General features: G+C 43.4%; 1 protein-coding gene across 3 annotated transcripts in view; it reads left to right on the forward strand.

Moving 5' to 3' along the window:
* Positions 1–27,326, forward strand: part of NEDD4L (NEDD4 like E3 ubiquitin protein ligase) — a 350,990-nt gene that overhangs the window by 147,895 nt on the left and 175,769 nt on the right. Inside the window, exon 1 of one of the 3 annotated variants that reach the window (XM_081253289.1) lies at positions 20,546–20,714. The exons of the other annotated variants lie outside the window; for them this stretch is intronic. Coding sequence (XP_081109415.1) covers positions 20,692–20,714 — 23 coding nt within the window. The 5' untranslated portion in view covers positions 20,546–20,691. Of the gene's footprint in view, positions 1–20,545; positions 20,715–27,326 lie in introns of those variants that run through there. 3 annotated transcript variants of the gene reach the window in all.

Consider the following 27,326-nt stretch of genomic DNA (forward strand, 5'->3'; position numbering starts at 1 on the left):
TCCAAAATGTGCCCAAATCAGTCTGAGCAACTTTTCAAACCATATCATGTGATTTTAATTTGCCGGCCATTGCACTGATTCGTTTCTAGGTGGTATATTTAAAAGACTAGACAGAATTTTCAGGTTAAAAAATTACGTCAACAGAAAGTGTATTTGTAGGTGCCAATTGAATTAGTATTGGCTGGGAATGCTACCAGCAATGTGCTTAGTTGGACAGTGGGACGTGTCCTCTTTTTTTGCCGGGCCTCCAAAGGCATCTGGGTGACAGATGGCCCTGTCTCATTGCAGCCTCATGTAACTCAATGCCTCTAAAACTGGAGTAAGGAATCATGGGTTCATCAAGCCATAAAATATGTAAGTGGGTCTATTATTGTATTTGATAAGTCACTAAAAATGTTATTTTCGTGTTAAAACCCAACATGGGTATATTGTGGAGTAAATAAAAATTAGAATGAATTTTTAAAGTTCTGCCTGAAATTGGTGGCAGCGTCCTCAGGCCCTCAGGTGGTAGCCACCACCCCACTGCTCTGTTGTGTGGGTGCTGGGGACAGTACAGAAAGCACTGGTTGTGGAGATAGACGGACTTGACTTTGAATCCGTTTGAGGCAATTCCTCAGCTATAAGTGGGCATAATTGTCATCCTGCAATTTTGTTGTGAAAACAGAATGAGATAAGATACATTTGTATAAAGTAAGATCTGTACAGATGCTGAATATGTTACTTTATACAATAGTAAGAGGCAGCCTCCCTCTGCACTTGTAGGTAGAGGTCATATTAAGAACGTTGACATTCACTTTGGTGGACAAAGATTGGCTTTGGTGCCAACCCATGCTCTCTCTCGTTCTTGCTTGGTGTGCATGTGTTAATAATGTTGGATAAAGAAGGTTACTTAGAAAGTTGATTTTTAAAAAATTATTCAAACATATACAATAATGGAGAAAATTACATGATGGCAAACAGCATAATGAAATCCCATCACCCAACTTTAACAGTTATTAACACTTTGCCATTTTTATTGCTATGGAATGCAGTTTAATATTTCTTTGCAATTCTTTTAACCTTAGCATTATATCCCATTAGGGATGTAGGATTAAAAACATGTTTCAAAGGCAAGTAAAATAATATTTCTCTGTATGATTGCACCACCAACTTGATACATTGTTGGTTTTATTTGTTCCACTTTGTTTTTTTCTAAATTTAATTTTCTTTTTTAATTGACTGAGTCATAACTATAATATTAGTTGTATTAAGTCAACCTTCCATCCCTATCCCCCTACAGGTAACCATTTTTTGTTAGATTTGGGGTTGTCTCTCCATTGTCCTTTTTGGAAATGTAAGCAAATATATGAGTATATTTTGTATTCCTTAGTACTCAGAAAGTAGCAGAATATATATACTGTTCTGAACCCTAATTTATTTACTTTTTAACTTAGAAGTGTATCCTAGAGCTCACTCAGTATATAGAGAACTTCCTGTGTTTTTCCCAGCTGTGTTTGTACGCCCTCATATGGATGTACCAGAGCTTATGCAGTCAGTCCCCTACTGATGGACATTCGGGTTGTTCCTAGACTTGTCCATTGTTTTGCAATAAATAGCCTTGTGTGCACGTCATTCTGTATTTTTGTCTAAACATTCCAGTAGGGATAAGGGGATAAGACGAAAGAGGCAAGCAAGTACATAAATTCCTTTCGTCTTGTAGAAGGATAGCTCCTCAACAGCCCTTCATCCCCTCCAGCTCTGGCCTCCCCTTTGAGACCAGATTTAACAGGTGAAGCTCTTCAGGCTATAAACCTCCCTTCCTGCTCCAAGTTTTTAAAGCTAGAAAGAGACCTTGGGGATGGGCCCATCTTCCTTGTGTTAATAGATAAAGAACCAGAGACCCAGAAAGCAAGGGGAGAGCTTTGAGCCCAGCTCTCCTGTGCCTCCCCCTCCTCCTCTCTGCCCTCCACTGGCCAGGCTGGAGGGTCCTTGGAGGCAGTGTTCCTCAAAGCTTGGTCCACAGACCAGCAGCATCACTGGGGAGCTTGCTAGAGATGCAGAATCTCGGGCCCTGTCCCAGATGTACTGAATCAGAGTCTACTTTTTTTTTTTTTTTTTTTTTTTTTTTAATGCTGTACGCGGGCCTCTCACTGTTGTGGCCTCTCCCGCTGCGGAGCACAGGCTCCGGACGCGCAGGCTCAGCGGCCATGGCTCACGGGCCCAGCCTTTCCACGGCGTGTGGGATCTTCCCGGACCGGGGCACGAACCGGTGTCCCCTGTGTCGGCAGGCGGCCTCCCAACCACTGCGCCACGAGGGAAGCCCTAGAGTCTACTTTTAATTGGATTGACTGACAGTCAAGTTTGAGAATGCTGATGTGGTAGCTGCCTTCAGACACAGGTGTGGTTGATCAACAGGGATGGCACAGGTCATTTCCAACAAGTGGACTCACCCCCTCCTCCTGATGCACCCCTTGCCCCTACACTGACCACCCCGCCCCATCCCCTATAAGGGGTTCAGCATTGATCTCTTCAGGGGCGGGGTCTTTTCTGGTTATTCAGCTTCCATTTCCCCTTCACATGCAACCTTTGTCCTTCTGGATTTACCTCTGTTCTCTCATGCTCCTCATGTCAGGAAACTGCTCTTACTTTTGTTTCATGCCTCTCTTCCTGCTAATTTGTGTATTTATTGAGTTTAGTGTGCATCTGATCAACACTGATGTTAAGGGCTTTAAAATGCTTGCTTTATGTAAGTGTTCCATTATTTTTATTGTTACTGTTACTAATATTAGTTCCGTTTCTTCACTTTACTACTGCTATGGGGTGTGTGTATCTATATCCATACCTATAACTATAACTGATATTTGGCCTCAATGCATACTTGATACACTTAATTGGAAATTACTTCTTAAATTATCCACAAACTGAGTTGGCAGCTACAGTGACTACGAGTGGTGAAATCATTGTCTCAATAAAAATAAGATCCTTCTACTGTTGGATTCACTATTTCCAGTCTCTCTTACATTTGAGTTTTGGAAGGTCAGTTTTTGGAAAGTGGAAGTAATAATTTATCTGGACTCAGTGCTGAGGTTTAGTACACTGGAGGAAAGATTTTAATATAATAATACGCAGTGTTGGTAAATGTACAAGAATAAGTTTTTTTTTTAAGGCAGCTTTTTATACTAAGAAACAGATGATCTTTTTTTCTAAACTGTCAGCTGCACTCAAATTAGTAAATGTTAAAATAACTATGACTGGTAAAAACATTTTTCAAATTCTTTTTACTTTTTATATAATTAAATGAAATTCTCCATTTAGTAGTTGATCTCTCAGATAAATTAAGTCTTGCCAGACTGTCTGAGGGGATAGTGAATCAGACCCTAAAATCTTGTAGCATTTGAAAAATAACAACTATGTACTGCAGTTTATAAGGGCATAATTAAAGGAAATTTTTCAGTATTTTAAAATTTGTACTCGTAAATTTTATCCTGGTTTAGGTGAATCCAGTTCAAGTCAGCTGCTGTGAAAAAAAAAAGTCATTGCTTCTAGTCACAGACAATAACCAGTGTCAAAGAATGACTTTTAATTTAAAAAAAAAATTCAACCTTTTTTGAATTCAAAGGCCTAGTTGACCTTATTAACACCCGCACTCTGCTTTTTAGGTACTAATACATTTATGAAATAGTTCAGGATGATTCACTTTTTTCACAAGCGTTTTTTTGCTTTTGGTGTGACAGGTGATTATCTGGAATACAGAGAGGATTAAGTCCTTTGACTTCTAGATACTTAGACTAATAGAAACCTTAAAATCTTCACTGGGCAAGGTATCTTGGGATCACTCTAGCCAAGTAAATGAATAGGCATCTAAATAGATGAAAGTTACTCTTGTTACGATATTTGACATTATGTTGACTGACAGGTTGTGATGTATGAGAATTGCATGTTTCTGAGCTTTAGCTAGTGTTTTGAAAATTAGGTTAAGAATTTCCATAATGTTGATAGCATTAAACATTCATCACATAAAAGGTTTCGTGAGTATTGTACATCTTTGTGAGAGTCAGTTATATAAAATTTGAAGAAGAAGGTACTAAAACACTAGAAAGGAGATCAAATTCAAATAGTTTGTGAGATGAAATGAAACTCTCCAACTGTAAAATCTGACAGAGTACAATGAAGAAAGAAAAGAAAAAATAGATTAAAAAATAAAAAGTAGGAGAGGAACTCATCATTATATCAAGTAGAATGTGTATCAGATGCAAATATCCAATAGCCCATGAGCTCTTCAATACAAGATGTTTGGGTTGAGAGTTAAACTATTTGAATAAGTATTATCTTATGAGTAATCTCAAGACACTCTAAGATGATCTAAGATCCAGTATAGTAAGTAACATAGAATCAATGGTAGGTATCCTCATTCACTATGACCCATTTGTGCTTTCTGCTAGTTAGATCATTAGTCCTCTTTAACTGCTAGTGAACTAAGGTGGTTTTATGGTCACCAGCATCTAGCTAGTACTTAAAACACTGAGCTAACTAACCCTTCTGGTAATCTGTTATGTTCACAAATGGCCAGAGGAATAAGAGAGATTAAAGAAAGATAAATGCAGTCATCTGGCAAAGATATTTGGCCTTTCTCAAAATGATGGAAGTTGTATTTAGGAAAAGTGTTTTTGGTAAAAATATTTGAAAGTTTGTTTTATCGTCATAAGTAGCTTTGGGTTATTTTGCGTAGAAGGAGGGGTGTGTGTAAGAGAGCAACGGGGAGAGACGGAGAGGAGCCGCTGTTACAGGCACTGTGGCATTTGTCAGCTGGGAGAAGGAAACGAGAAGATTACGTTAATTGGTGTCGAATAAGAATAGAAAACAACGTGGGAAGTAAAATCTTGAAATTTCAGGGCTTTGCATTAGTCATTAGTTGAAGACTTAGAAGAAAATAATGGAAGCCACCAGTAATTCAGAAAAGAAAGAAAATTATTGCGAAAAAACGTCCCATATCCTTTTCCTGGTGTTCAGGTAGAATGTAGTTCTGGTCCAGCGCAATTCCCCTCTCACTTCCTTTTCCACTCACCCTGTCCTTGAGTGGCCTGCGTTCCCTGTGTACGTCCTGCGTTTCTTTTCCTCTGTGCCATTCTTCAGGCTACGCCCCAGGTCCTCCTCCTCCTGTGTGTCTGAGCCCAGCTCACCTGGTGAGCCCCAGTTCCCATACCAACTTCTGTATGAAGAATTATGAGGAATTCTTTCCATGACTCATAATTGAAATAGGGCGATTCTCAGAGGAATCATTGATGCTCCCCTATGCTCTGAGTGTGGGATTCCTTGAAACTTGGAGCATAAGCGTGGTTAGTTGAGTTTGGTGAAATCAGTTTAAAGGTTACACCAAGTTTTCCACTTGGACAGAACCTCCTGTCTTCAGACCCCAGTCCTTAGAGGAGGGGATGAATCCATCTCTGCCTGACGGAGTAATTCGAGAGTGGAGAGCTGGTGTTAGGGTTTAAGATTTGTGGGAGAAATAAGAGCGAACAGTGGAGAGAGGACGGTGAGAGCAGAGGCAAGGGGACAGGCTATACCACTGAAGCGACAGGAGGACTGCTGGCTAGTGTGGAGCCGTTAGGGTGTATATGTTCGTGGGGAAGCCTGGGGTGGGGGCCCGTCTCTCCTTGACCTCATTCGGCAGGTGCAGCAGCACCAACAAGCCTGCAGGAAGCAGTCACGTTCCCACATGGGCACCTCGTACACCATCACCACGGTACCCATTGATGGGATGGGAGGATGGGGTGGCCCTCCAATACAGTCCTCCCACCCCTCCCTGCCCAAGAAAAAGCCCCTCCAAGTGCCTTTCTTCCCTCTTGCCCTTTGCCCTATGAAAATACACTCTAGCTCTGTTGTCTCCTCTCTTCTTTTTAAGCTTTAGCATTTAATTGTTTGCTAAGAATAGAAACAGAACTATTTCCGCCAGAAAGTGAATTTTAAGTACTTCAGAAGATAATACGAGAATATCTGGAAATTCCAACACGCTCAGCCAGATTATTCCTTGACCACAAGTAGCTGGTTGCCATTGAACTTTGGCAAACACAGATTACTCCATTTCCTTTTGACCGATGAAAACCAGAATGCCGTGCGGAAAAGAGCCAGCCAACCAAAGACCTCACTTTAAAGATTTTTTCTGGACAGCTGAAAACAATTGCTTGATTACAGCCAGTACTGGGCCTTAAATATGAACCTATGACTGATAGTTCTGGAGTAGTATCCCCTCCTGAAGGATGGGTTAAGGCAGGCAAGGTTATGTGCATACAGGACAGGTATGTAGACTTGATAGCTTAGGGCCCCCAAGACCTACTGCACTTTTATTTATTTATTTGTTTGTTTCTTTCTTTATTTAAGGCTGTGTTGGGTCTTCATGGCTGTGCATGGGCTTTCTCTAGAGTGGGCTTCTCACTGCGGTGGCTTCTCTTGTTGAGGAGCACGGGCTCTAGGCGCACAGGCTTCAGTAGTTGTGCCACGTGGGCTCAGTAGGTGCGGCTCGTGGGCTCTAGGGCACAGGCTCAGTAGTTGTGGCGCGTGGGCTTAGTTGCTCCGCGGCATGTGGGATCTTCCCGGACCAGGGATCGAACCCGTGTGCCCTGCATTGGCAGGCGGATTCTTAACCACTGCGCCACCGGGGAAGTCCCTACTGCACCTTTTTAACACATCTGAGACTTAGTAGCAGTGGTTCCCCTGCCAACCCCCCTGTAATATTCTCAGGGACCCAGGCACACCCTTGACTTTGCCTCTGTACTCATACAGGCACTGGTGTCTTGACACCTGGCTGTTCATCAGGATATGCAGATCGCTTAGACAGGTTGTTATATGCGGTGAAATTGTGGTCCGTTCCCTGAAAGCAGTGCATAGGGAAGGGATGTATTATTTCCTCACTGGTTTCAGAGACCCTCGGGAACATTAAATGGTTCCTGTCACCAAAGAGTTCCTGTTCTAATGGGGCTTTAATAGTAACGTTTTATTTACTGGGATTCACTGGGGAAAACATCTAGGAACAAAGAAAAAAATTAAACAGAGAACATGTTAAAAACTTCTTTTGGGTTTTGGTCCTTACCAGGACTTAGGGGTAGCAACCCAAATAGAAGTATTTGCTTTAACCAACAGATAAATTATTAGCACATTGGTCGTTTACACGAGTCAGAGCTTCTAAAATTTGTTCCCATAAGTAGGTTGAGCCTCCTTCTCTGCCTGTTGTCCTAGGGTCTAAAAACGGAAACATGAGTCCAAACTCTTTCCAGATCATAAAAATAATTTTGAATTAGTAGAGCATAAATGAATGTGGTTTTATCTGAGTGTCATCTTCAAGTTCCCCCAGCCATGTTGGGACCTTGTAAGTCTTCTAAAGTTCCCTGTAGTGACGATTAAGGAAATGGTAGCTGCTTTGCTTCTGGCCTCAGACAGTTTTCTAATTAGGTCAGAGCTGCTCACCCTGGGATAAGCAGACACTTTCTCTGTGCCTTCGGCATTGGTTTTTAAGAGTTGCTGTCTGAAGCAGTCACAAAGACATTTCGCTTCTTACATTGCTGAACCTGGGCACAGAGTGGGTTGTGAATAATTAGCTCTGATCACCTGAGAGTTTTGTATCAACCTGTCCTGAAAATGCAGCTCAAATGTGTTAGGCCGCATTCTTGCATTACTCAAGTTCGCTATCATGACAAATCTTTGTTGATTCAGGATCTTGTGGTGCCCTAGATTTGGAACATTGTTCTGACTACAGATAGAAGTTTTAGTATTAGGCTAAATGTATACTGACTGCAACGTTTATTCTGGTCGTAATTTTTTTTTAAAAAAACCTGTATATGAATCAAATCACTTTCCCCAAAATGTGAAATGCAGGGTGAAAACCTGCCGGTAAGGGAGATGATAGAATTTTGTTTAAACTTGGCCTCTGTTAAGGAAATGGTGATGATGCTTCCTCTTCCTTCACTGGTTTATTAACCCTCTGCTCGTCAAATGTCAACTAGTGGATTCGTTCCATTGCCTGCTTGTACTATGGCTCTTAAAATTTTCATCTTAGCTATTTTTCTTTCATGTTCTTCATGAATGTTCTAAATATTGTAGAACATGTCACCTAGAAAGGGAAAGCTACCTTCATTATTAAAGAAGACGAAAAATAAAAGAATATGCATCATAGGAAATTTGGGGGGAAAGAATCCCAACTAAAAAACCAAAAATGCAGAACTAGGAAGGAAGAATTAAGAGGTGACAAAGATAAAAGTTAGAATTAATAAAAGAGAAGTTAAGATTTTAAAGGATAAGTAAATCCAGTAGCTGCTTATTTGAAAGGACCAATACACTAAACTCCCATCATCCTAACTGAGGTAAAGGGAAGGCAAATATAGCTAACAGGCATGAGAAGGGAGACACAGGAGGGATTAATTGACTGTATAGGAAAACGCTACATGTAGCCCTCTGGAAACACATTTGAAAATGTCGAGTTGACTTCTCAGTAAAATACAAATTACCAGAATTGATTCAAGAAGCATGGAAGATGTGAAAAGACCAATTAATATAGAAGAGGTAGGAAAGGTGGTTAAAATTACTATTGAAAAAGGCACTAGGATTCCATGGGTTTCGAGCTGAGTTTTATCTGACCTTTAAAAAACAGAAAATGTTACAGACCAATATTTATGAAAGCAAATGCAAAAATTCAAAATAATTTATTGACAAATAGACTCAATAGTGTCTCCCAATAATGCTAGTATGATTAAGTGTTAAGAATGCTTATCACCATCATCCACTTTTGTACCCCAGCATTTTAAAGGAGAGAGTTTATGACCAGGTCAGTAGAGGCTGAAGAGCCACTTGATAATTTAAGCAGCCATTCCTAATATATTATAATCTAAAAAACCAATAGGAAGGGCTTCCCTGGTGGCACAGTGGTTAAGAATCTGCCTGCCAGTGCAGGGGACATGGGTTCGAGCCCTGGTCCGGGAAAATCCAAAATGCTGTGGAGCAACTAAGCCCGTGCACCACAACTACTGAGCCTGCGCTCTAGAGCCTGCGAGCCACAACTAGTGAGCCCGCGAACCACAAATACTGAGCCCACGTGCCACAACTACTGAAGCCTGTGCACACCTAGAGCCCGTTCTGCACAAGAGAAGCCACCACAAAGAGAAGCCTGCGCACCACAACGAAGAGTAGCCCCCACTCGCCGCAACTAGAGAAAGCCTGTCCGTGCATAGCAACGAAGACTCAACGCAGCCAAAAATAAACAAACAAATAAATAAGTAAAACCAATAGGAATAAAAATAAATTACTTAAAGGCTATTTATTACCCCCCCCAAAACCAACCAACGATAGATATTTTCTACAAGGCAAAAAGCACTGTTTCAGTTAAAATTAGGAATTATAAAAGGATGTCTGCTTTTACAATTATTTGACATTGTCTTAGAGGTTCTAGTAAATGTTGTAAGACAGTGAAATGTTTGCATGTCTAGAAAATGCAAGAGCCTATGGTGGGAAAAAAATCTAAAGTCAATTGGAAAAATTGTCATGGTAGCTGGATAAAAATAAGTCTCTAAAATTGATCGTTTTTCTGTTTTGAAAACAAGCACCTGGAAATGGAAGTTAAGCTTTTCTTTTCCCAATAGCAGCAAATAACCTAGGAAGAAATTGACCAAGAATGGTGCTTATATCCTTTTCAGTGAAGGATTTGAAATAAAAATATATACCATATATACATCAGTTATCCCCAAATTAATACATTTATTGCCATTCCCTTTAGAGTTTCCAAAGCAGTAAGTTTTTCCTGTTTTTCTTTTTTTTTTTAACTAAATGAAATAATCCTAAAGTGTATGTAGAAAAATAAATGCATAATACCTGTGAAGAGCACATGCAAATATGGAAAATAAAACCAGCGAAGGGGGGGCAAACTTGGTTGACAAGTGACCACAATATGCTAATAAGAAAGTCTGTGATCAGATCAGTATGTTATTGATACAGGATTACATAAATGGTCCAGTGGGACACAGCAGAGGATCCAGGACACTGTGTATCCGTAAGCAAGAGAAGTTAATCCATAATAAGATAGACAGTTCAATACTGTTGAGGAAAGAATGCACGAGTTATTCAATGGTGTTGGCACAGTCGTCTCTTTATGGAGTGGGGGGAGCTGGGCCTCTATCTTATAGTATAATCAGACACAAATTACAGAATCTTCAAAACCTTAAATGTAAACAAGCAATTCAAATTTACAAGGAAATATAAGAAACGACTTGTATGATCTTGGAATGAGGGAGAACTTCTTAAGCAAGACAGTACCTGCAAGCTAGACAGTTGGGGAGGGGAATGTATAACAGGTATGACAGGCAAGGGGTTACTGTCTATAACTGTTGTGAATTAGCAAGACAAACACGACTTGGGGAAAATGGACAAACAGTATAAACATGCGATTCCCGGAGAGCAACTGCAGACAGCCAGGAAGCTGTGAAAAGCAATCCATATTTGCTAGGGAACTGCAGATTAAAACAACAGTAGAAGTTACTTTAAACTCATCAGACTGGTTTTAAAAAAAGAGAGAGAAGAAACACTTCTTGCTAGCAAGGATGTAGTAGAAGTGGTATTCTCATAATAGTGACAGAAATGTGAATGATCATGCTTTATTTGGAAAGTAAAGTGGTAATGCATATTAAAATCAAACATTAAGGAGAAATGAAGCATTTCTCCTTAGCAGCCTTTCTCCTGGATACCTATCTGTCTTCTAAAAATAGAAGTGTCTAGGGACTTCCCTGGTGGCACAGTGGTTATGACTCCGAGCTTCCAATGCAGGGGGCCCGGGTTCTATCCCTGGTCAGGGAACTAGATCCCACATGCACGCTGCAACTAAGAGTTTACATGCTTCAACTAAGGAGCCCGCCAGCCGCAACTAACACCCACCACGACCAAATAAATAAAATATTATTAAAAATAAAAAAATTAAAAAAACAAAGGCACATGTAAAAGGCTGTTTATTGTACCACGATAGTGGCAAGATTTGAAAACAGAAATGCCCATTGCTTGAAAAATGGCTAGCTTTATGGAACATTTGTACGATGTCATATTATGCGGCCATTGAATGGGAAGCCGTTGAAAGCACTCCTTCTCCAAGTCAAGAGGGGCTGAGTGGAGGTTGGTGTGGATGACGGTGGGTTGGGAGGAAGCAGGGAAAAAATCCCACCTGTGGTTAAGTGTTGACCACATTTCATATTTTTCCTTGTGGGGCAAGCTGAACCGTACTGCGGTCTGAAGTTAAAAATCCTGGTTCCTTCTCCTAGACCTCTAATTCTTTTTCTTCCTCATACCAGCCTGTGTTTGTTTTGATGCCCCGGTGCCCTGTCCGATTTTATGAGGATATTCATTATGCATCTTTAAAATTCTTCTTTTTCCGACTCTGTTTGCGTGCTCCCTATGCAAGCTCGTGCCCCTGGTGTTTCATGGCCTGGTTTTCTTCACATGTTTGACGATTCTGGGTTGTCTGTTGGTCTTGGCATTTGTGAGTCCTGTTGGCCCCGTTTGCATCTGAGGAGCCTGGCACTGGTGTGTGTCAGGTTGAGGCCCCGGCTAGGACTTGGTGGGCTGCCGCAGGTGGCCTCTTACGTATGGCTGCTGCATGGCCTTCCTGGCCCTCTTTAGCTACCTGCACTTTCCAGACTTAGGACCACTGTCCTGCTTTCACCTGCATTAAGAAGGCAGTGACCATAGAAGCTAGAGGAAGCCAAGTTTCCTGATTAATCACCCTGATTGTTGCCCAGCGTCTCTCCAGTCCCTTGTATCAACTGACTCCTGAATTTCTGGCACCCAGAAATATTTCCATCAGTTTGGCTGTCTCCTATGCACTCCGTGGCTCTGATTTTGTTTTTCTGTCCATTCAACCCATCCCATTTATGTTCAACTGATGATAGTCTTTCTGGGGGAATTCCCTGGTGGTCCAGTGGTCAGGACTCTGCGCTTCCACTGCAGGAGACTGGGGTTCTATCCCTGGTCGGGGAACTAAGGTATCCTGCAAGCCACGTGGTGTGGGGAAAAAAAAAAATAGTGATGGCAGTCTTTCCTCCTTCCCCAGAACTTTTGTGTTTGTGGTATTTAGTCTGGATGGAAGAGGGGGAGGTAGGAATGTGCGGTCAGAGGGCCATCTGGATACTAACTTCTATGTAATCTCTCTAAGCCTTAGTTTTCTCATCTGTAGAGCAGGGATAATACCAGTACCTATCTCCATAGGTTATTGTTAAGATTAAAATAAGTGATGCTCTTAAAGGGCTTAAAGCAGTGCCTGTCCTGTAGTAACAATTGCATCAAAGTTAGCTGCTGCTATTTTCAAAAAATGGGATCATGATAGAGATACCAGATTGCAGTATGTTTTTTTCTTCCCAGTTAGTATATCCACGATGCCATACAACACCACGTTTTAAAAGCTCTGTGGTGTCTACGGATGTATCTATGTGTGCGTGTTTCTGTAAATAAATCCCTACCGTTGAATTTCTGGATGAAAGGACATGAACATATACAGCATGACGTTCAACAGTATTGAGGAATTGCCCTCCGAAGTATTATCCCAGTTTCCCTGTGGCTCCAGTAGTTGATGAGAGCACCAGTTTTCCCCATCCTCAGTGTTACTCCATTTGATCTTTGCCAATATGGAAGGTAGAAATATTTTATGTCTTTAATCAGTGAGGTCGAGTATCTCTTCATATGTTTGTATTTCCTCTTTTATTCAGTGCTAATTTGCAGTCCTAGTCCATTTTTCCTTAAGGTTGTTAATTTTTCATTGATTTGTAAGAAGTCTTTGAAGAATAGGGGGTTTAACTCCGTATCTGTGATATGTTACACATGTTTTTGAAATATTGTATACCTTATATAGAAGCTTTCCATTTTAACGTTGTGCTTTTAAATGCCTTTTCTGTGGTTTCTTGGAAAGCTAACAACTGTTTATACAGCATTATTTCTTTGTTAAAAATAAGGGGTATTCTCCCTATCATTGTGAAAGTTACGCATACACATTTTCCTCAATCTGAAAAAAGCAATCAGAAGGAAACAGTTACCAGCAACAGAAAGGACATCACTCTTAACATTTTGGCATTTTCCTTTTAGTTGTCTTTTGGTAGGGAATGGGTATTTTTACACAATTAGCATCATAATGTAGGTAGACATTAGAGCCCTTTTTTTGGTCGCCTAACATCCCCATATGTGGTATGTACAACATTCCAGTTTCTCAGCGTGCAATACCTTCATCATTTCTGTCCTGTTTAAATTTCTCAGTTCTCTTATAAAAGAAGAAAGGTGCAGTGAATATCTGTGCAAAGATTTTTCAGCTGGATTAAGTTCTATACCTCCCTGGAAATGGAATTACTGGATCCCAGAATGTTAGGGTTTAAGTACTTCGGCTTGTATTACGGGTTTGCTGTCCCAAGGCGTGGCACCAGCTGATGCTTTTCTTTCAACATAAAGACCGTCAGTTCACCTTAATCGGAAGATGAGACCAGCCTGGACACCTAGGGGAAGAGCCTTCAGAAAGAGGCACAGCCAGTGTGATGCAAGGCCCCACGTGGAAGTGAGTGTTTTCAGAGATTGAGGAAGGGCAATATGGCCGGTGGGGCTTCGGAGAGGAACGGAGCGGGCGGGAGCCATGGCTCTCGAGGGCTTTGTGGGCCACCGTGAGGAATTTGCGTTTTATGCCTAAGGTTGTGGAAAGCCAGCAGAGAGAGCTGCCAGACAGCCAGGGGAGTGGCTTGGTGTGACTGTCTGTTGCAGGTAAGAGTGGCCCTTGAGGCCAGTGTGCAGGCGGTTGCAGTAGCCTGTGTGGGAGAGGATGGCTGGAACACCTGGGTGGTAACTAACACCCAGGATGGAGAGAAGGGGATGTTTGGGGATTTTTGGGGGCCATTGCGTCCTTAGGGCCTGCCAATGGGCTGGTGTGTGAGGGACACACAGAGGAAGAGAATCAAGGAAGTGTGGGCTTGATCAGCTGGCTGGATGGTGGCCACCGAGATGTGAAGGGTTAGCTGGGAACAGATGTGGAGGCTGAATCAGAAGCTCATTAGGTCTCTTCGCCCTCCGAGTGGACATGTGAAGGAGATGATGGTAAATGAGAATGGAGCTCAAGAGAGAGATCAGGGTTGCATAGGTTTTGGGGGGAGTCATTTGCATTTAGATGGTCTTTACAGCAAAGGACCTGGACCGTATCACAAAGGATGAGGTGTTGCTTCCATGTGAAAATGTGTTCGGTTTCCTGAGTAACTGCCCTAAAATAATGAACATTAGGAACCACAAGCGCTTCGTGAATTGGGCATCTGTGTCTGTAAGCTGTCAGGTTATAAAATGCTTGGAAGATACAAATCACTGGGTCCTGGCTAATGCCTTGAGCAGAGTAGATGCAGGATATGATGTTGACTGAGTGATGTTTAAAGATTCAAGAGACCTTTCCCCTTCTTGATGAGCCAATTTTCTTTTCAGATGTTTTGATAAAGTCACTAGCAACTTGATTGCTTGTGTTAATGGTTAATTAACTGTGTTAATGCTTGCTTCACAGCATTAACCTGTGAAGCATGTAAACCCACATCATCCTTTTTTTGTAAGGCGTTGGAAGAAAAGGCTAATCCAGGTTAGGAGGATTTAAGACCTTGTGAGGAAATTCAAGACTGTGTTTTAACCACCAAACCTTGCCTGTGTTATGTAAAGATTTTTGCCTGTGTCATGTCATCCTTGTTTCGTTCAATTTATTCCTCCCCCTCCAAGTGTCCTAGTTTCTCTTCTAACTGTAGCTGGATTTCAACAAAACAGAAACTTGGTGTTCCCCCCCCCCCAGCATTTGGAGTCTTCATTTGGTTACTCATTCTTTATAAATGAGTGATAGTATATTCTTAGCAATTTTTAAATAATTCTTTTTTTCCCTGATTATAAAAGAATTAGACATTGGAAAAGATGAAGTATAAAGCAATATCTACCTGTAATCTGAATAGCCCAAGAGAGATCGTTGGTTACCATTTTGTTTTATTTCCTTCTAGTCCTTTGGCTGTATTTATATGTGCATATGGAAATAGTTTATGTATTTGGAATAATGCTGTAGTATTGTTTAGAATGAAGCTTTTTAACAAATATTTTATAGTGAACATTTTATGAAAACTTGTAATATTATTTTTAGAAGCATGTTTTTATTTTTTTAACATCTTTATTGGAGTATAATTGCTTTACATTGTTGTGTTAGTTTCTGCTGTAAAACAAAGTGAATCAGCTATACGTATACATATATCCCCGTATCCCTTCCCTTTTGCGTCTCCCTCCCACTCTCCCTATCCCACTCTTCTAGGTGGTCACAAAGCACCAAGCTGATCTCTCTGTGCTATGTGGCTGCTTCCCACTCGCTATCTATTTTACATGTGGTAGTGTATATATGTCCGTGCCACTCTCTCACTTTGTCCCAGCTTACCCTTCCCCCTCCCCGTGTCAAGTCCATTCTCTACGTCTGCATCTTTATTCCTGTCCTGCCCCTAGGTTCTTCAGAACCTTTTTTTTTTTTTAGATTCCATATATATGTGTTGGCATACGGTATTTGTTTTTCTCTTTCTGACTTACTTCACTCTGTATGACAGACTCTAGGTACATCCACCTCAGTACAAATAACTCAGTTTAGTTTCTTTTTATGGCTGAGTAATATCCAAAGGCTGCAGAGTATGGGTAAATTTATACTGGCTTTTATTGGGAAAAAAAAATCTCTAGATGATCTCAGTAATTGACAGATCCTCCTAAGATTAAAACCAAAAGGCAAACAAAATAGAAACTCTGATGTTTTTGGAATGCTACTCTGAAATTCAGGTTTTCTGTTCTTAATAAGATCTTGTTCTGAAGGAAGTCAGTCTTCGTACTTTTTTAAAATTCTTTTTGCTTATGTGAACTTAAAATTTAATTACCTTTTATGTATTTCCTCTCCTTTCCATTGGAACATACTGATCCAAAGTGACCCTTTGCGGTGGTTCATAAAATCCCATCTTATCAACCGTCCCAGTCTTCTAAGTGTAGTCAGCAATAGTGAGCAAAATTTGGGGGTAATATATCAGAAGTGCTAGGAGCCATATGAAGGTTATGCATTTAATTGTGTAAGTAATATAGAATTAAAGAACTGCCCTGAAGTTTTAACATTATTTCAAATTTTAAATTAAAAAAAATAAACGTCAAGGGATGGAAGCAGCCTTTCCTCTTGGCAGACTTCTGGTAGACCCACAGCTGGTCATTCACAGGTGTGCCTTCCGTGGCCTCTCCTTGTCAATAAGGACTGTGGGGAATTCCGAGAAAGACTGCAGTCCCTTCCACTCCCTTTGCTAACTGCATTCTGCCAACACTGTGAAAGTCACGTATCTGTCTTAAGATACCACCAGCACCTTCCTGTTCATCAAATCCAGACAGGCCTGATTTGCTCAGCACACTCCCCTTTAACCTTATGTAGCCCTTGACCCTTGTCTTTCTTGGGTCCTGGTTCCCCTCCTTTCCTCTCTGACCAACCCCTTCTGTTGCACCACCTTCTCCAAGACTGCACTCCCATTTTCTCGTGATTTTTTGTTAACCTTGGAAATCTCATAATGACTTCTGTTGCTTTGGTGGAGACTGACTCAGGTGCTTTAAAAATGTGTACATGTAAATATGAACAGTTTCTAAATTGGGCTATGTCATATATAGTTTTATAGCTCACATGTTTAAACATTATCCTGTGAATGTTTTCCCGTGTCTTAAAATATTCCTTGAGGACGTGAGCAGATAGATATCTGTCATTTATTTTCTCTGTGGTTGGACATTAAGGTTGCTTAGTGTTTTTAGTTTTGTAGCGAACTTCTTGACGCTCAACTTACACCCCTGATTGTTTCCTTGGCAAAGATTCTGTGGATTGGAATTAAGTCAAAGGGGATGAGTTTATTTAGCCCTCTAGATCGTCAGTAGGCTCTTTATTTCTTTTTCAGTGATACTCCGTCTTTAGGCTTTCTATTGCAACAGATTCTAGCTGGTTTCCTTGTTTTCAGCTTCAGCTGATGCTGGGTTACTCTGCGCCACTGCTGACCACAGTGATCTTGGAAACTACAGCACATCTGCGGCACTGTGTCCATAACCCTTGAGGAGCTCCAGTTACGTTCATCCAGCCAGCCTCCACACCTTCTTCCTGGATCCTCTGACTGCCGTCGGAGCCTTCAGTTTTGTGCCTGCTGGGGCCACTCTGTTTATGGTATTGTCTTCCCTTAGACAGCCTTGCCTCAGCCCAGGTCTGCACCCTTTCTGCTCTCCGGTGGTCCCAGACTTGGATATTCCCAACTCAATCTCTGATCCCCTTACCCTCGGCTTATGACCCAGTCTTCTGCTTCTTTGGAAAAAACAAAACAATAAAACACAAAAAAGACCCTCAGTTGGGGAAATACTACACCCTGCCTTCCCTCTTCCTTTTTCCTGGTGTGTCTACAGCAGCACTTGTCCTTTTGTTCCTCCGTATCACCTCAGATGCTACTTCCCCCTGCTTCTTTCTCCAAGGCCACAACTCCTTCGCTCCGCACAGAGTTCTGTCCTTTTATTTATTTTTATTTGTTTATTTATTTGTTTGTTTGTTTGTTTTGTGGTACGCGGGCCTCTCACTGTTGTGGCCTCTCCCGTTGCGGAGCACAGGCTCCGGACGCGCAGGCCCAGCGGCCATGGCTCACGGGCCCAGCCGCTCCGCGGCATGTGGGATCCTCCCGGACCGGGGCACGAACCCGTGTCCCCTGCATCGGCAGGCGGACTCTCAACCACTGTGCCACCAGGCAAGCCCAGTTCTGTCCTTTTAAACCAGCTGTTCTCAACTAGGGATGACTTTGCCTCCCAGGACACACTTAGCTATGTCTAGAGGTATTTTTGGCTGTCACACCGGGGAGAGCTTCCATCTAGTGTGCAGAGGCCAGGGATGCTGTTAAACATCCTACGATGCACAGAGCAGCTTCCTGCAGTGGAGAGTTACCCCAAACGTCAGGGGAGCCCAGGTTAAGAAAGCCTGTAGCCTTAGCCTCTGACCTTGGTCATACTCCCATCTTGTCATCCAGCGTCTGCATCCTTGTCTGCATCCTCTTTACTACAGCTGCTCCGTGGAGCAGTGGTTTTTCTTTGTGGGACTGGAGAGATTTGATCATTTCAGGCTATCCTTGGTGAATAGCATAGCAGAAGCAGGGCTAGTAACACTGGATTAGGACTGCGCGTCTGGGTTGAATCTGCTTTAGCGTTTATTCCGAGATCCTGGTGCTGCTCTGGCTGGGTCCTCACTTCCTTCTGTAGACAGAGGGACTTGAACTAAAGAGACTTCTAGCATTTCCTTCATTGTTAGCCTTTCCTACTTCAGTGCTAGGATTGTAGTTGCCGAGGTTTGGTTGCGTTGTCAGTGGAGATTGGGCAGAAGCTGACAAGTAAGATGTGGATGGAGACCGCTTCGTCGGTGAGCCTGACTGTAAATCGAGGAGGCAAGAGTGGAGTCTGAAGGGTGTGTAGGCTTTTTACCCCCTTCGTCCAGAATAAGGTTTTTCTACGCATTTTTCAAGGCAGAGCCTCTGTGGACGGGGAGGGAGTAAACACACTAAAAGGAGAATGGTCGTTAATCAGAAATCTGAATTCTGTCTTCATTTTTTTGTATGAATACTTGGAATGCAATCATCATTGCTGATTGCTGCCATAACAAAGTGCCACGGACTGAGTGGCTTTAAACAATAGAAATTTATTGTCTCACTGTTCTGGAGGCTGAAAGTCTGAGATCAAGGTGTCAGCAGGGTTGGTTGGCTCTGAGGTCTCTCTCCTTGGCTTGCAGATGGCCGCCTTGTCTCTTCCCTGTCCCTTCACGTTGTCTTCCTGCTGTACCTCTCTGCCCAAGTTTTTTGTTATAAGGACACCAGTCACACTGGGTCAGGACCCATGCCCATGACCTCATTTTAGCTCAGTTATCTCTTTAGAGCCTCCAAACATAGTCACATTCTGAGGTACTGGGGTTAGGACTTCAATATAAGAATTTGTGGGTGGACGGTTCAGCCCGTAACAGTTGGGTAATATTTCATGGGAAATATAGGTGCCTTTTATCTTTAAGGCATCCGGAAAATTGTTATTCAGCTTGCTTAGGTATATTTTTGTATACTGTATTGTGGTTCTTCTTTTTTTTTTTTAACCTTCCAGTCAGTGTGTGAATGTAAAACCTCTTAATTTTATAATTTTAGATACTAATTTTGGTCAAGGAAGGTAGAGTTCCTGCTCTGAAATTACACTGTTTTGCACTTGTGTGTCCTCACCTGCTCAGTACTAAAAACTCGGGGTATTTCTCTCGTTGTTTAGAAAGTTCTACAGAAAATGGTTGGACCTGTCGGCCTGCGTCTCTGAGGGTGTGTTTGGGGACAGGGTTTCTGGATGACCAGGTGTGGACTTTCTCCAGTAAGCCTTCAGTGGTCCTTCCAGCCACTAGAGGTCACTGGCTCCCCTGGTGACCTGTTTTGTTGTCCCAGCATCTCTGGGAATCCCAGCCTTCCAATACCTGTGGGAACTTGAAAGTCTAGATTATCGTTTCTCAACTGACATGCCAGGAACGTGTGGGTTCATGTGGAAGGTTAGCTTTTTTGCTACAAGTGGGAGCACTTCCTGTTGCAGCCGCACCTGCTGGGGTTGTAGAGTGGGAGTTGACTTGCGTCAAGTAAGAGCCAAGAGGTGTAACTTGTGCCGGTCACTAGCCAAGGAAAGAAGACATGTCTTACTTGGCCTCGGGAGTTCAGTAAAGGGTGGTCAGGTGGCTGAGCTGTACCCCTTAAGGAGGACACAGTGCTGAAGAGTATCCAGGTGAGCTCCGACGACCTCACTCTGACCTTGACCTATACCGTAGGGCACCCAGCGAGTGCATCTGAAAATGGGCCTGCACACCAGAGAAGGTGGATTTACAGAGCGGTGCTATGTCTCATGACACCAAATGCCCCCAGCCTGTCAGTTCTGTTGGGTGTTGTCGTTTGCATCATAGTTACCTTTATTCTGTCCTGCTTTCCCCCCCTCCCCCACGAAGACTTTAAGTTCTTGGTGGGCAGGGTAGGGCTGGCAGCAGGTTGTGCTCTCAGCCTGCTTGCTGTGCAGCCTCCCACGCAGGAACTGGAGAGAAGCCGAGTTCACTGTAAAAGGTGAAGGACAGACCTCTACCGCCTGTCTTCCCAGAAAACTCGGAAACAGCTTTAAATGAGCAGCTCTAAACGGTCTAGCCCGAGTTACAGTTATTCACGAAACCGTGTGCACGCTGGTTATTGCCCATCCTGTTTGGTAGCCCTGGGCTCCTTTCCCTGCCCACTGAGAACTGCCACTGGGAGAAGCAGCGCTGCGGGGAACCGCACGTTAGGGCACCTGGAGGCTGTTTAAGCTAATTGCTGAGCTGCGTGGAGTTACTTAATCCTTACGGTAGGGGTGGAGTTGACTTAACTCCTTTTCCACCAACAAGTATTTCTTTCTAGCTGTCGTTGAAATGAATCATCATTATAAGTAGCCAGCTCGGGGCATTCTTCGTCAGTTGTGTAAAAACTTTTGCTGGTGGTGGTTCCCGAGGATCAGCAGAGGTGTGAGTGGGCTGTACTTCAAAGCCGGGAAGGAAGCCGGCGCTGGGAGCCCAAGGGTCGTGGGGGTAGAGCCCCAACGGTGACTGCAGCGCCAGCCCCCCAGACGCTTTCCGGCAGGAGAGGTGGCTTGCTTTTCATGAGCCTTGAGGACAGCTATAGGTAAGGACAAAGACTCCACTGTCTGCTTTTATTATATGAATGCATAACATCTACTGTTGGCACAGAGTTTGCTTTTGATGTAGTACTTTTTGTATCGGTGGCATTATTCTAGCCCAAGATTTCCCTTTGTAAATGACTTCTTTCTGGTGTTCAGAGTTCGCTGTAGTTGATCAGCTTTGCTCTCCGTACACATAGACAGGATGGCAGCCACAAATGAAACTTGAAAAGAACTGCGGTCTGAATTCTCCTGATTCTCTGCTCTCAGCTTCCTTATCTCTGTCTTGGCTATTTAGAGAAACGTACACTTTTGATTCCGAAGATGAGAGTACAATGGATAACTCTTGTTGTCTTTTTGGAAGTAATGGAGAATGTCGACCACTTAAGTTCTGTGAATGTTGTTCTCTGATTTAGAAATCACTGGTTGGGGAGGAAACAGTTATGTTTTTCTTCCTGTTTTGTTTTGGATCTCTGTCTTTGAGTATTTCTGACTTAACAGTCTCACTGGAGAAGAGGGAGACACCAGCTGTACTTGGCCTCAGATGAAATAACATCTTAGGTCATGAAATGGTTTGCTTGGAGAATGATGTATGGTTTATATCTGAAGCTTTGGTTGGTAGTGATAGAAATCTTTCTTCCCCTTAATGTTTGACTTACATGACTTATTCTAAATGCATTTATTATTATTGTTATTGTTATTTTTGATTGGACAGAGCAAAAGTTTAAGCCCAGAACATCTTCAACTGGTTTCCTTTTAGGTTTTCTTACCATTTTCCCACCCTCACTACTCATACGTATGGATATGCGTTACGATTAACACGTGATGTTTGTTTCTTTACTGTCTCATTTGATGATGATTCATAAACTGTTAACTAGTTAGTATATGTCTGTGTGTTGCTAAAATGGATTGGAGTGCAGGTCACACCTTTATATTAGCGAGCCAGGTTACGTTCAAAAAAGTGTTCCTAATGTCGACGGAAAGGTATCAGCAAGGTGAAGGAGCCAAGCCTGTAGTCAAATCCGAGTTATTCTTTATTTCACATTGTGAAGTATGTTGTTTACATGTGTTCAAGTTAGATGGTGCCCATCAAAGAAAAAGCAAGCAACTAAACTGTAAGAGGGAGTTTAAAGGACTTATGTGGTAGTGCCTCCCTCCCCACCTCCTTTTCTAAATGTTTGTGAGGAAGAGGTGAACTTTCATTCCCATGGGAATTTGAGGAAGATGATGGTGAAATTTTTAAGAAGACAGGAAAAGGAAATGCTTTCTATTCAGACAGGAGAAAAGCAGTGGGAATGACTCTCATGTACAGTTGTTGCAGGTTTGTTTTTTTTTTAATTTAAAAAGGCTTTTTTTTTTTTTGCCTGTGGGGGGAGTCTTGTAGTGCAACTAAATGTTGATTTTAGAAAACACCACATTTAGGACATTCTCTTTATCACCGTGGACTATAACTTAAAGATATCAAATGAAGGCAGGAACAGAATGATGGGAATTTGTTACTTGAGGAATATAAGAGTTTTATTCTGAAGTGGTTTGTTCGGTGGGTATGGGGAGCCCTGTGTACTTACTGACAGCATCTTAGAGGCAGTTGATAAGACTTTGGGGGTTATGAAGGTTGTGCTGGGGCGGGAGGGTTGTTCTGATTTTTTGTAGTTCGTTCGAGGCGGTCCATCAGCCTGTACTTCTGAGGGCGTTTCCAAATCGATTTTCAGGAGCTGTCACTCTTCTCACCTTGGCAGAAGTCCGTTCCGCCTTGTGATTTCCCTCCTGTGTGTTTTGAGTTAATGATGATTTAATGCTCTAGCAACGTCCAGGGCTTCTCGTTGTACAGGTGGGCTCGTAGGCTGCCTGCCGGCCTCTCCCCTCGGATCCCGGGGGCATCTGAGTTCATTCACCTTCACGGTGATGCCAGAAGCACAAGTTCCCAGGTGTTTTCAAAACCTATCTCAACTATGTTTTCAGTGGCTCAGAATTCCACCGAGGGTCACTTGGCATGCCTTCACCTACAGTCAATATTTGTGTGCCCTCCACCCTTGGCTGGGTTTTCTCTGTATCCAGGTAGATGGAGTCACAGGTAGGCAGCTCCCCGTGCCATCCTGCCCGCTGGCCAGGACTTGGGGGTCAGGCCTGGCTGAGACCCCCAGCTGCCCTCCTGGAGTCAAAGATGGCTGGCTTTGTTTCTGGCTCCTCTAAAGGCCTGAGGTCTAGATCGTAGAGAAAATCCTTCCTGCTTCACTGTTGTCGCCAAAACAGTATCAGCCAAAATAATCACGAGATCTTTCCAGATAACCAACAGCTGTACTCTCAGCTGTTGAGAGAGTTGTGAGCTGCTTATTCATCTTAGAAGTAGTTACTGGGGAAAAAGGTTAAAATTCCAGCTCCCGATTTGACATTATCCCTGAAAACAAAGGGTTGATTTTCCTTCTCCTAGAGAACGGACACGTCCATGGAAATTTTTGGAACAGCACATGGACACATGACAGAGCATCACCTCCCAGAGGCAGTTAGCGGTGTCACTTCAGACTAAGTGGAAACTCAGAGATGATAGATTCCAGTGGGGTAAATGGAGTTGAATAGAAGCACATTAAAAAAGCACCACCTGCAGTGATGTAAGCTGTCCTGCTCACTTCACTGTTACTCATCCTTCCGCTGCAGGTAGCCGGGTCACATGTGATCGTAAAGCGCCTCTGACTCAGGTCAGTGACTGGAAACCCCGTCACATTATAGAGGGCATTTGGTCACAGGTTCTGGACCAGAGGCCAGGTGGGCTGTGATCTGTGGGAACATTTTCCAGTGCAGGGATTTGAATGTGCAGCTCAATTAACAGGGTTGGCGAGTTGATTTTGGCCGAGATCTGCCATGCTAAGTAGACTAGCCTGAGACTCAAGGAAGTCTCTGGCTTCGTTAAAGGAAATGGTGTGGCGGGCTTTAAGGCATTTTAATATGTCCCACTTTTTCTTACTTGCCCTGTTGTGTTGAGGTTTTTCAAGGGCATAATTGTATGTGAAGTTAGTGAGTGATATGTCTGAAGGACACTGTCCTGTCTGATAATATAGTTGTGTGACTATTTTAACTCATTGACAAGGCTATTGAGGACGTTTGTAATACTGTGTTCGTTACTTTGAAATAATTCGTCTTCTCCTTATTCTTTGAGTCTGTCAGTGACTGAATATTTATTATCTTTGTGCTAGACATTGAGGGGTACCTGTTTTTCACTTATGCTTGGCAGCTTTTGTGGACCTAAAATTCTTTTAAAAGGTTGATTGTTTCTTCCCGTCTCTTATTGTTTTCACTTGATTGATTTTATTTTTAAATACATACTTTAACAGCCCTTAAGCATGGGGCTGAGTGAGGATGGCAATCAAAGACAATTATGATTTAATTGATGGGTAAGATTAATCCAACTGGCAAAAATATGTCCCCTAATTTCGCTAGCTAGTTAAAAACATTTTTTTTCTTTTAAATTTTTTGTTCATTAACGGGAGGCCGCACACTGAAGATGGAGTGATTTTCCCTGCGTGTGTGTGTGTGTGTGTGTGTGCCAGTGGAACTCTGTTTCCGAAGGAAATAAAGAATTTAATGGCTAGAAAGATTATGTCAGCTGAAAGGTATGCCTGTCAGAGAAAGAGAGAGTGAGTGAGTGAGAATGAGAAGACCAAACCAGGGCCCTGTCACTTACGCAGAACTGCAAATCCCAGGAGATGAGGTATCCCCCACTGCAGGGCTGTTGCCATGAAAATTAGATTTTGAGCATGACACAGTACAGAAAGCTTCGATGACAAAGCCAGCAATGACCACTAGTTCAAGGCTGAGACCCACAGACTCCCCAGTGAGACTCAGCGGAGCACTTGTGGGTGAGGCACCCCAGCCCTCCCTGGCATCTGCCCTGAGCTGCAGGCCTCCTGCAGTTGCCCCATCCTAGGTATCGCCCGCATCATAATTAAATCACCCTTTTGTCATGCTTGTGAACAATCTATATTTGGCTTGGCTGCTTTTTGTGGGGGAGGGGAGAAGTGTGGGCAGAGCACAAAATAAAAAGCAGTTTGTGAGCTCCAGATGAAGAGCACACCAGTAAGGGTCTAAACGGCCTCCCATTCTTGAGGCGAAGCTTGGTTATTTATTCAACAGATGTGGCCTGGAGCCCCTCGGGGGCCACTTGGGAGCTGGGTGCTGGGGAGGCTAAGTGCCCTCGGTGCCCGGGCCCTCGGGCCGCACAGCATCTACAGGGAGCTTCAGCCGATAGTAACCAAGGGAGCGTATAATAACCAAGCATGGGAATAACAACTGCATGGGTGGACAAGCCTTCTTTCTTTTTCTTTCATATGGTAGTTTCTAACATTTTCCAGTATGGCTGTTTTTGGTTAATTTGAAAGTTGTGGCCGACTCTAGGACAGTGGTTAGAAAACCTGCTTTAAAAAACCCTTTAAGGGGCTTCCCTGGTGGCGCAGTGGTTGAGGGTCCGCCTGCCGGTGCAGGGGACACGGGTTCGTGCCCCGGTCCGGGAAGATCCCACATGCCGCGGAGTGGCTGGGTCCGTGAGCCATGGCCGCTGAGCCTGCGCGTCTGGAGCCTGTGCTCCGGAACGGGAGAGGCCACAGCGGTGAGAGGCCCGTGTACTGCAAAAAAAAAAAAAAAAAACCCTTTAAGGGCTTCCCTGGTGGCGCAGTGGTTGAGAGTCCTTCTGCCGATGCAGGCGACGCAGGTTCGTGCCCCGGTCTGGGAAGATCCCACATGCCGTGGAGTGGCTGGGCCCGTGAGCCATGGCCGCTGAGCCTGCACGTCTGCAGCCTGTGCTCCGCAATGGGAGAGGCCACAACAGTGAGAGGCCTGCGTACCGCAAAAAAACCCCAAAACATCCTTTAAAACATCTTTCCCATAGAAAGCTATGCATTATTGTGCCTAGAAGGGTAAAAATCCGCCACTGATCTATTAGAGCAGAATGAAAAGATGTTTCCTGGAAAAAAATATTTCTGCCCATCAGACATGTTTATCTCATCTCATGCATGTTGGAAGCCAGGCACATGCTCATCTATGGAGTAGCCCAGAATGAACGAATTATTCCGCCTTCTAAGCGGTGTGGCAGCCTAGATACAGAGGCAAAGGGTTGAACTTGGGGCTGTACCATTGACATGACACAAGTTCTGTCAATTGCCCAATGTGGAGTCATGTTAAGTTATGTGACCTCCAGCACTAAGCTCTCATTTTCCAAGTCAAAATTTATTTTAGCAACGTATGGATCCAAGCCTTGGAAAGGCTTGTTACTATTTTGAAAGTATAGGTGAAAAACTGAGAGGGACGGGTGAAGGTGAACACGCGCGGAACAGTACATTTATGAGACGCCACCCATACTTCCTGCACTTAACCCAGCATCCCTGAGAACGAGGCATTGTGTTCCGGGTTTCTCAGGTCATCGCGGCCACAAGTTCCCGTGCTGTGCTCGGAGGCAGGGAAGCTGTGGGACGACTGCAGACACCTGCAGCTCACCAAGTGCTGAAGTAAAGGGTTGGAGGCCTCCCTTACCATTTGATGAGATTAGCTGATAGCCATCATGACATCCGATTATTTCCAGTTTCAGGTGGCGGAACTAGAAAACAAACTTGGTGTGTCTTACTCCAGGGTGCATGCCCTCAATGACGTTGCTGTGTTACCCTAAATCAAGTAAACCAAGGCAGCCATTAAAGAAGGGAAAAAATCCTATATTTGTCAAATGTGCAACTGTTAAATTGCACATAATTGTTTATGAGCATCTTCCACTTAATGATTTCTCATTTCCTGCAAGTTATTCAAACATCACTGTTTCAGACAGGTCCCGGGACCATCCTAATAAACAGCAACCAGTGCCTCCTTCCACCTTCCAATGTCAGTCCCCTTTGCCTGCTATGTTTCTTTTCTCTTTAGTGTTTGTCATCTGTATGTTTACCACCTGATTCCCCTTGCTAGAGGGGAAAGTCCACAAAGGTAGGGGGTTCACATGTTTTCTTCCCTGGTGTACCTCAGGTGCCTAGGCCAGTGTCTGTGACATAGTAGGTGCTTCTGAATGTACTGAGTGAAGGAGCAGCAGAGGAAACCAGACACTTGAGCCTTAAGGGGCCATGAGGGGAGCCACCGGGTGCCCTTGTGGTCCTAACGTGGGTCATCCGGAGGCTGTGATTTCTTCTGAGTCGTCCATACTTTGAGGTGAGTTGTCTGGAGGTGGCCTCGCCCCACCTTTAAGCATTAGTAGAATGGAATTGGCTGGGTGGCTCTCACGACCCTGAGGGAAAGTCTCACTGCCAGCCTTTCTTACAGACTTTTCCCACAGGTCAGGGTCGAGCTTCCGTCTTCGGTCACACGGAGAGCTCTGCTCACCGGGGACTGGCTCCGTGGGGCTCTTGCAAGCTGTTCCTCGACGTGGCGAGGGTTTTACCCGTCATGGGTTTTCCCTGCCTGATTGCCACTCTGATTTTCAGCATCCAGCATGCTGTGGTTGCATGTTCCACTGTGGTCTTACTTAGCCTTAATCCTTTACTTATTGCCTCTCATTCAGACTCCCTCAGAGCAGATAAGCCTTCACTTTTGGCTTCCGCTCCATTACTATTGGATTTCTTGGTTTCAGCCACGACATGAGAAAAAGAACC

Source organism: Mesoplodon bidens (genome assembly GCF_964165515.1).
Source record: "Mesoplodon bidens genome assembly, chromosome: 13".
In the NCBI taxonomy this organism is placed as follows: domain Eukaryota; kingdom Metazoa; phylum Chordata; class Mammalia; order Artiodactyla; family Ziphiidae; genus Mesoplodon; species Mesoplodon bidens.